This window comes from Brassica oleracea, chromosome C9 (assembly GCF_000695525.1).
Source record: "Brassica oleracea var. oleracea cultivar TO1000 chromosome C9, BOL, whole genome shotgun sequence".
Classification (NCBI taxonomy): Eukaryota; Viridiplantae; Streptophyta; class Magnoliopsida; order Brassicales; family Brassicaceae; genus Brassica; species Brassica oleracea.
The window spans coordinates 49,889,593-49,899,019 of NC_027756.1; the positions used below are offsets into that span (position 1 = coordinate 49,889,593).

At 30.9% G+C, this 9,427-nt stretch overlaps 2 protein-coding genes across 2 annotated transcripts in view; both read right to left on the bottom strand.

The window, feature by feature from the left end:
* Positions 1 to 1,437, bottom strand: part of LOC106318951 — a 7,937-nt gene extending 6,500 nt beyond the window's left edge. The window contains exon 1 of the mRNA XM_013757127.1: positions 285 to 1,437. Within this exon, the coding sequence (XP_013612581.1) occupies positions 285 to 1,232 (948 nt within the window). The 5' untranslated portion in view covers positions 1,233 to 1,437. The remainder of the gene's footprint in view (positions 1 to 284) is intronic.
* A 7,440-nt stretch (positions 1,438 to 8,877) lies between these two features.
* LOC106315265 overlaps positions 8,878 to 9,427 on the bottom strand; it is a 2,852-nt gene continuing 2,302 nt past the window's right edge. Inside the window, exon 4 of the mRNA XM_013753009.1 lies at positions 8,878 to 8,939. Within this exon, the coding sequence (XP_013608463.1) occupies positions 8,878 to 8,939 (62 nt within the window). The remainder of the gene's footprint in view (positions 8,940 to 9,427) is intronic.

The window sequence follows — 9,427 nt, forward strand, 5'->3', positions numbered from 1 at the left end:
AGATCTTGCAGTGAAACACTGTTATGCTCAGGAAGAACATGATCCCCCTCAGCCCCATTAGCACCATGAGCGTTGAGATCTTGCGGTGAAAAACTGTTACTGTTACGCTCAAGAAGATCATGATCCCCCTCAGCTCCATTAGCATCAAGAGCATTAAGATCTTGCAGTGAAACACTGTTATGCTCAGGAAGAACATGATCCCCCTCAGTCCCATTAGCATCAGGAGCGTTGAGATCTTGCGGTGAAACGTTGTTACGCTCAGGAAGATCATGATCCCCCTCAACTCCATTAGCATCAGGAGCATTGAGATCTTGCGGTGAAACATTGTTATGCTCAGGAAGATCATGATCCCCCTCAGTTCCATTAGCATCAGGAGCATTGAGATCTGGCAGTGAAGCACTGTTATGCTCAGGAACATCATGATCCCCCTCAGATCCATTAGCATCAGGAGCCTTGAGATCTTGCGCTGAAACAGTGTTCTCCTCCTGTATCTCCTCCAATATCTGACCGCTGGAGACTTCAGCAACATGGACTTCTTCAAATCCTCCAGCCTCAAGATCATCCTGGACACCGTTTTCATCCTGCACGTTGGTTTCTTGAACTTCGCCATCTCCGTTCATCTGAACTAGTACGTCAGCATTGCTGTTCTCCACGTCAGCCGCCACGTTCAAATCAAACCATCCCTCCCTCTCGTCAGCATTCAAGTCACGGACCTCAGCATCCTCCAAATCACAGCTCGCATCCATGTTCAGATCAATCAATCTCCTCCTTTTGTTACTAGAATTCTTCTCGTAACCAATACCTTCATCAGGCTCCGGCACCGCCGTATTCAAATCCAAATCTAGAGTCTCCACAGGTGCACGATTCAAATCAAGATTCCCTCTCAAACCGCCGTCACTAACCCCAGCATCCTCCTCCGGAATCTCTTCGTTCAAATCGACATCCCTCATCACATTGACCTCGTTCGGCAACGTCTTACTGTATCGCTTGACATTCTCCCGAGGCCGCTTCCTGCTCCTCTTACAACCATTCACTTGAACCGGCGTTTCCGCTTCCTCGAATTGGCCTTCTCCCACCAGGAGAGCAGCAAACTCGGTCAAACTCGAAGTCTCCGTAACGCCATTCTCGTAAACGATCTCGTAAAATCCAGAAGGATCGTAAGACTGCACCGTACCGAAGCAGAACCCGACCCCGTCGATCTCCTTCCTAACGACTTTTCCCACCGACTCCATTGCTGTGAGCTCGCTTTAGCTAAACGAAACGAGCGAATCTGTGAACCAACGAAGCAGAGAGAAGCCATTAGCCAAAGTTTGGAATTGCGAAAACGGATTATCTTTCTAGAAACGATTACAAGTTGCAGGAGGGAGAGAGAGGGAGAGAGTTTTTCTCTCTACTCTTCGGGGAAGAAGGCCAGAGAAGGCCATCTCTCTCCCTCCCTCCCACACTCCTCTCACTTTTTCTGGTCAAAGTGTGATCCATTTTATAAATTAGCGATATATATAGCTTCTCTAACTTTCTTCTATATTATTATTTGGGGAATTGGGTCATGATTTCTAGAGTTATATATAAACATGGTTTGCACTTTTCATATGTAGTCCACAACTTATATGAACAGCAAACAAATATAAATCATATGTATTTTTAATCATAAATAAATTTAATAGCAAATTGTCAAATAAAAAATTAGTGAATCATCATGAATATCTAGCCATCAATTAAATTAAAGTCACTAACAAAAATAATTCTCTTAAAATAAATTTAGATTGATCAAAAATATATTTATTTTATTATCAATAATAATCTATCATAATTATCATACTAATTTAAAAAAAAAATAGAATTATGATGTCTTGGTTTGAAAAGATAGATTATTAAAATTTGACATTTTTATAGATGACATACTTGGGTTAATATGTGTATACAATACATTTATTTATTTATTTGTATGCTATGTTGTTTCCTTCAAAAAGAGAATATTTAGAACACAAATTCATTTGTCATGTCTCATATACAGCTAAATTAGCTATCTATAGAGATATATATATTTTTTACATTATACTATGTTGTTTACATTTGTGTGTTTTACATATATAATGCTTTAGAGTTTAAAATTTTATGTGTCAACACCGAGATAATTTAAACATATTTTCGATAATATATGAACAACAAAAAAATAGTTTAATTCACTTTTAGTTATGAAAACTATCAACGATAAATTACAAAACGAAAAGAAAAAATTATCAAATAATATAAAAAAATAAATCATTACCAACTTTCCGAGTCAATTCATAGTTCCTGACATAAAATTCTACGTAAATCAAAATCGAGAAAAAGTAATTGTTAATTAAACTAAACTCAGAAACCAACACCATTAACAAAGATCCGAGAAACAAAACATTTAAAAATCAGATCGACAAAACAAGAAAAGATTTATATTTTTACAATGTCAGATGTCGAATATCAGATGTTAGATCTCGGGCCGGCAATGAACACGGAACAAACTCTCTTTCAAAGTACAAAATATTTATGTTATTTTAAGTTTTTAATGTTTTCTTCACAAGATATGAGTGGTTATATAACCTTGCAACGATATCTTGTACACATGATTATCTTCGTATTAATCACTAATTTTCTGCCACGTCTTGGATAAGTTAATTCAAAAAAAAAATCTATAACTTCCTTTTTTCTATAGATTATATTCCTAATTTCTCCGTGTAGAATCTATGCGCTGGCTTAAAATGATATGTTACTAAAATTCGATCTTTCGATAGATTACTTATTTTTTATTTAGTTAGACATGTCGACCATATAATTTATTTGTTAGATTATGTCAGGCCCACATTGGAATAAAGATGGTAAAGCCCATATATACTTTAAGCCTAAATAATTTGATATATTTAGAAGTCAGTATTCTGTGATATAATTGTTAACACTAACATTAATGTTTCATTAGACATGGTCAGAGTCATGAATTTTCATTTTAGGAAAAATATATTTTATAGTTAAAACTCAAAAGTTTTAAATTTAGGCGTCCAAAGATAACATCGTATATTTGGATATTGTCATCAGCAATAAACAATATAAATTTTTTGTTCTAAAGTACGAAATAATGTAATGTTATTTTACTTATATGTGTTTTCTTTCGACATTATATGAGTGGTTGTATAAACTATATGTTTTATCTTTTATAAATTGTTAAAATTTTATAATTGTTAATTTTTACTAAAATTTTGGATAAATTTATAGCATTGAAATTTTAATTTTTGTCTCTATATACATAATATTACAGTGTTATATTAATGTGATATTCGATAAAATAAATTATTAGAAGTTTTTTTTTTTTGAGAAAGGATAAATTATTAGAAGTTGATATTTTATATATTAAACTAGTTTTTCTAAAAATCATAATCATAATGAAATATTGAGGTTAATATATATAGTTTAATTTTGTTAAAAAAATTATTTTGTGATTATTCTTTATATTTTTATTACTCTTGTACTTTATATAAATCAATCAATCAATAAACAAGCAAAATTAAATGAAATTGAAAATAGCGGATATTATTAAAAACAAACTATCAAATTTTTAAACTAAACACTGCATATTAGATATTAAGTTAGTATCTGCTGTTGCTACATGTAGATCTAGCTTAATTATATCATTACTTAAAAGAACTCTAGAGCCCACGGTCATCTAGCGAGTCTGATATGCACCATCGAATCTCTTGTATGAACTTTTATGCACATTCAGTAGTGGTGACTCCATGATGGAGTCTGCATCTTTGTTTTAACTGTGAAACTAGATCTTAACTTGCATGTTCGTACGGATAGTTAATACATTTTATAAATATATAATTTTGATATAATCGTAAACATTTTAAATATATTATTGACACTGTTAGTTAATATATAATGTAATTCAATAGTCTTATTGTTTAGATTTTTTATTTGACATTATTAATATATAAAGATTTGTTTTATATATTATTTTGTTATTAATTGTTATTACATACTAATATAATTTTAAGTTCGCTACAATAAATTCATAATCTGAAATAATAAAATAGATAAATTCCTTCAAAATATATTTTTAAATTTCAATAATTTTCAGACAAAATATTTTTAAAGTTTATTTTGTTATACTATAGAACAAATATTTGTTTAGGATCATTTATATTTCCTTGTTGTGTTTTAAAAAATATACTTGAACATCTATATTTTTAGTATATAACAGGATTTTGTAAGTAAATATATTTTTATGTTTAATATAATATAGACTATAATTAGTAAGTTTATGAAAATAGCATACAAATTTTCTTATTTTTGTTTTATAATAAATCTTAATTAACATTAATTTGTACTAATATTATAATACTGATTACGAAATAAATTAATGGATTATTTCGTAAAAAAATATTTGAGTTTTAGTAAGATTTGTTAGATTTTTTTCATGCGAAAATGTTAATTAGAAAGTTTGTTAGAAATAAATCAAATACGATTTTCTATGGAAAGTTAAATTTAAAAATTATCACACATGAAGAGAAGTTGTGATTTTTATTTTAATAGAATAGGAATGATAATTAAAATGATTTTTAAAAAATAAGTTAATTTATAAATTTTATATAATTTTATATTTATTTCATATTTAACATTTATTTTAATATAATATAGAATAATTAGAAAGTTTATGAAAATAGCATACACATTTTATTTTTTTATTTTATAATAAAATATCAATTAACAATATTTTGTAATAGTATTATACTATTAATTACAAAATTAATAATGCATTAGTGTATACAAAAAAATTAAAAAATTTAATAAGATTTTGTTAGATTTTTTTTTATCAACATACAAAGGTCCATTTAAAAACACATAAAAAGATGCTGTGACTTCTATTTTAATAGAATATATTAGAACAATCGTTTTTCTCATCTTTCTTTTCTTATGTCGAGTAAAAACTTCTTAGAAAATTGGCATCAATAACCATAAAAAAAATGACCATAACAAACTAATGGCTAGAATACAGAGTGTATATTATATATTAATTGTTTTTTTTTTACCTTTCATTTATTCCTCTCTCTTTGTCTATTTATTCATTTTCTCCATCTCTAATCTATTTCTTGATTCGTCTTAATCGACTTCATTTATAGCATCATCACCACCACCATCTTTCTTCCACCATTTTCGCCACCGTCTTTTTCCATCATCATTTTCACCGTTTTTCTTCCACTATCGCCACCTCTAGTCATCTGTTTACCTCTGCCCACCTTCCCTTCTCCTCTTCCATTTTATGTGGTAGTTTTTCTTTTTCTTTCTCATCAGCTTGGACAAATCAACCATCTTCTCTGCTAATTATATCAATTTTTTCATTTCGTGATTTTTTTTATGCAGTGTAATATTTATTTTGTTATATTTTATTTAGAAAACAATGAATAAAAATATACCTTCACAGTAAGAGACATGTATTAATTTTGTTGTTCTATCATTTTTTGAATCATTGGCTTACATTTATTGACCAACACTAAGCAATTACAAACAACACTACATACATACTATATTACCGAAACTCGACAATGGCCAAATAGTATAGTTTTTATATTTGTCTATCCATATCACATACTATACTACATTGTCTATCCAAATAGTATAGTTTTTATATTTGGATAGACAATGTAGTATAGTATGTGATATGTATTAAGTTTTAGAATTTGAAAAAATGAAAAACTTCGGCATCAATGTCATCAACTCCGGTGACAATTCCACTATTTTTTCTACCAATCATATATCCTCCTTCTCCTAATGAGTCTTTCACGTTTTAAGAAGATGAACAGTTCACATTAAAATTTAATATGTTAGTGTGTTTTATTCTATTTAGCAAACATAGAATAGAAATGTTCTCCATCTCCTCTTTTTCCCCAGCAAATTTGGTGACAACTCCACCAACTTTTCTATAGATAATCTCATTATTCTCCTCGTCTTCCTCCCCTTTTTTCTCATCTTCTTCCTTTTCCTCTTTCGGTGGCAACTCTACCAATTCCTCGTGCATATTTTTTTTGGTGTTAAAACTCTAATTGCTCGTGTTTGTCTTTTACGCGGCGAGTAAAGTTGGCTCCAGTGTTGAAAATGAATTTCTAAAGCAACGCATTGAAAAATATGAAAGTATAACAAAAATGTATGATTATAGTATCCCATACCACATGTCTAACAAGTATAGTATAGCATATTTATACAACTTATTTACTAAAACGTTCATGCACAAAAAAGGAGAAAATTGGTCTGTTTTTGCGTCAAATTGTCACATCAAACCCCCAACTTTATTACATGGTCATTTGCCTAATATTTTTCTCAAATGGTTATCCTACCAATTCACCCAAACTTCTTTCATCATTCTCCACTTTTATGGTTGGTAGTAGTAATAAAAGGTGCTTAGCCTTTTTTTTTTTTTTGACAAACCTTTTTTATTTTTTGTTTTTCTCCCCTCTTATTTCTCATCACTGTTTCTCTGTGGATCTAAACAGATTTGGTGACAATCTTTGCTTTCTCCGACGTTAATGTTTCGGGTCGAAGCTTTTTGGTGGCAGTGTCTTTTTTTGCGGTCCCGGCGTTGTGAGGAAGGTTCCGGATTCTAGCTTCCTCAAAAGTTTTTTTTTTGTTTTTTCTCCTTTATGGTTATCATCTACGTTTCTGCTGGTCTAAGGGGAAAATAGATTATTTCAACCTGAACTTTACCCGTAGTGCATTTTTCTTCCCGAACATTGTATTAGTGTGTATTTCATATTGAACAAAATAAAAATTCAAAAACACTACATGAAAGTACCTTTTCATTTCTAAAATTTATAGTAGTGTATATTCTATATTGAACTCAACCAAAATTCAAAAAAATATTATATGAACTCTCAAAATCGTGCTTATATATATATTGACCGTCAAAGGTGCTAGTTATCCGTTAATTTATCAAAACGGCGTCATTTTGGATAAATTCTGTATAATTAATTTTTTTTAAAAATACTACACAGACTCTCAAAATTGTGCTTATATATATCGACTATCAAAAGTGTTAGTCATCCATTAATTTATCAAAAAGACGTCATTTTGGATAAATTCTGCAAAATTATAAATTTAAAAATATTACATGAACTCTCACAATCGTGCTTATATATTGACCGTGAAAGGTGTTAGTCATCCATTAAATTATCAAAACGACGTCATTTAGGATAAATTCTGTAAAATTAAAAATTACTTTTTGGGAGATTTTAACTCTCACACTAGTGGACAAGTATAAAGTAAATATTTGAATTAATAATAATTAATTTACTTTATAGAATAAATATTTAAATTTAAAAACATAAATACTTATAGATTTATTTGATAAAACTAGAACAATAAAAAATTGATAACATTAATTTGATTAAACTATAACTTAAAGATAAGTTAATGTTTACACAATTTATAGAAGAAAGTTATTTTGGTCTAGCTGTTAATATGCTCTTACTTGTCCACCTGTGTGAGAGTTCGAACCTCCCAAAAAATAATTTTTAGTTTTTACAGAATTTATCCAAAATGACTTCGTTTGAATAAATTAACGGATAACTAAGACCATTCATAGTAAATATATATAAGCACGATTTTGAGAGTTCATGTAGCATTTTCAATTTTTTTTATTTTACATAATTTATTCAAAATGACGTCGTTTTGATAAATTAATGGATGACTAACATTTTTGACGGTCAGCAATATATATATATATATATATATGATTTTGAGAGTTCATGTAGTATTTTTAAATTTTTGTTTACACTGATTTTATCTAAAATGACGTCGTTTTGATTAATTAACGGATGACTAACAACACCTTTGACGGTCAATATATATAAGCACGATTTTGAGAGTTCATGTAGTATTTTTGAAGTTTTGTTTAGTTTAGTATGGAGTATGCACTACTATAAAGTTCATGAATGAAAATACACAGAAGCGTAACATTCATATAGTACTTTTTAAATTTTTGTTTAGTTCAGTATAGAATCAGGCCCGGCCATGACACAAGCAAAGTAAGCAATAGCTTAGGGCCCAACAAATTTATGGAGTTTTAAGCTAAGAAAACAAAATCTAAAAATATTTTTTTTTTCCGGCAAACAAACAATTTTATTAATAAATATTAGAGATTACAAAATCAATATTCAGAACTTCCGAAAAACTAATTATTACATAAGCAGATATATGCGCCAATTACTGAGAAAGTACAACATAAAAGTGAATTTGACGATGCTTTCCGAAGAGTAGTCTTACTCGTAACGAAACATTAATTCCGTTATTTCCTTTCTATTTACTTGACATTTCTCTGATGCAAGTGTGATTTACTAGCAACTTTTGGCTAGAAAAATCCATGTTAACACACAGCATGAAAAAAAACCCAAAGCTTCCGTATGAAATTCTGAATGTTCTTCAAGATACAAACGTCTATGTATCCAGGCCCTTCCAACAGGATTTTGCATTGACTTTATCTTCCCTGATTACAATATTGTACCATGTTTACCATTAGTAGATAGAAAAGATGATGTGTCTTTACTCGTCTTCGTCTCCATGTTCGTTATAAATTCTACCAAATTGGTAAATGGAATATCTGGCCAGACGACACAAACTCCAACTCCATTTGTAATATAATCCTCATCCATTGAGAGATACATTTTAATTATAGCAGTGGCTGAAGACATCATACTCCACAATTCCTTTGTGTAACAAACTCTTCTCGGTTTACTTAAATAAATCGTTGTCGGAGGCAACGACCCAATGAAACAAACACGAAACGACACCATAATCAATGGAGGAGGCCATGGCGCTTTTAGAAAGCTTTCTTGTTGGAAAAGAAGCATAACGTCATGCCATATGACTGACGAATGAACAACAACAAACTGGAGATGAGAACATCCACCAACCGCCTGAACAAAACCATCAAACTTAAGAGTTTGACGGACCAAAAACGTCACTAATCCACTCGAATCAAAGATCTTTTGCGGGACAAATACTGTGACACCCGTCACCTCCTATATGGAGGACAGCGTGTGACCCCCGACGCGTCATCATACAACAATGTGACACCCGTCTCCCTGACACTAAGGACGACGGGCCACCAACAATATCCCGTAATATAAAAGCCCATAAACCCGACAACTCTCACCCATGCCCAAATAAAATCCAAAAGAAAAGTCCAATAGCACCAAGTCCGTCCAAATATCACATACTTGTTTGTCTCACCTGAAAAGGGGAAGAGTGAGGGGTGAGCGACAGGGGAATCGCCCAATGAGGTATGGGATGCTATCCCGAAGTCCGGGAACACGGACATAACATTTCTAATAATTATAATTTAAATCTAATACATGTCAAACACGGTACCTAAAGTACCCAAGCAACAAACAATGGTCTTAGC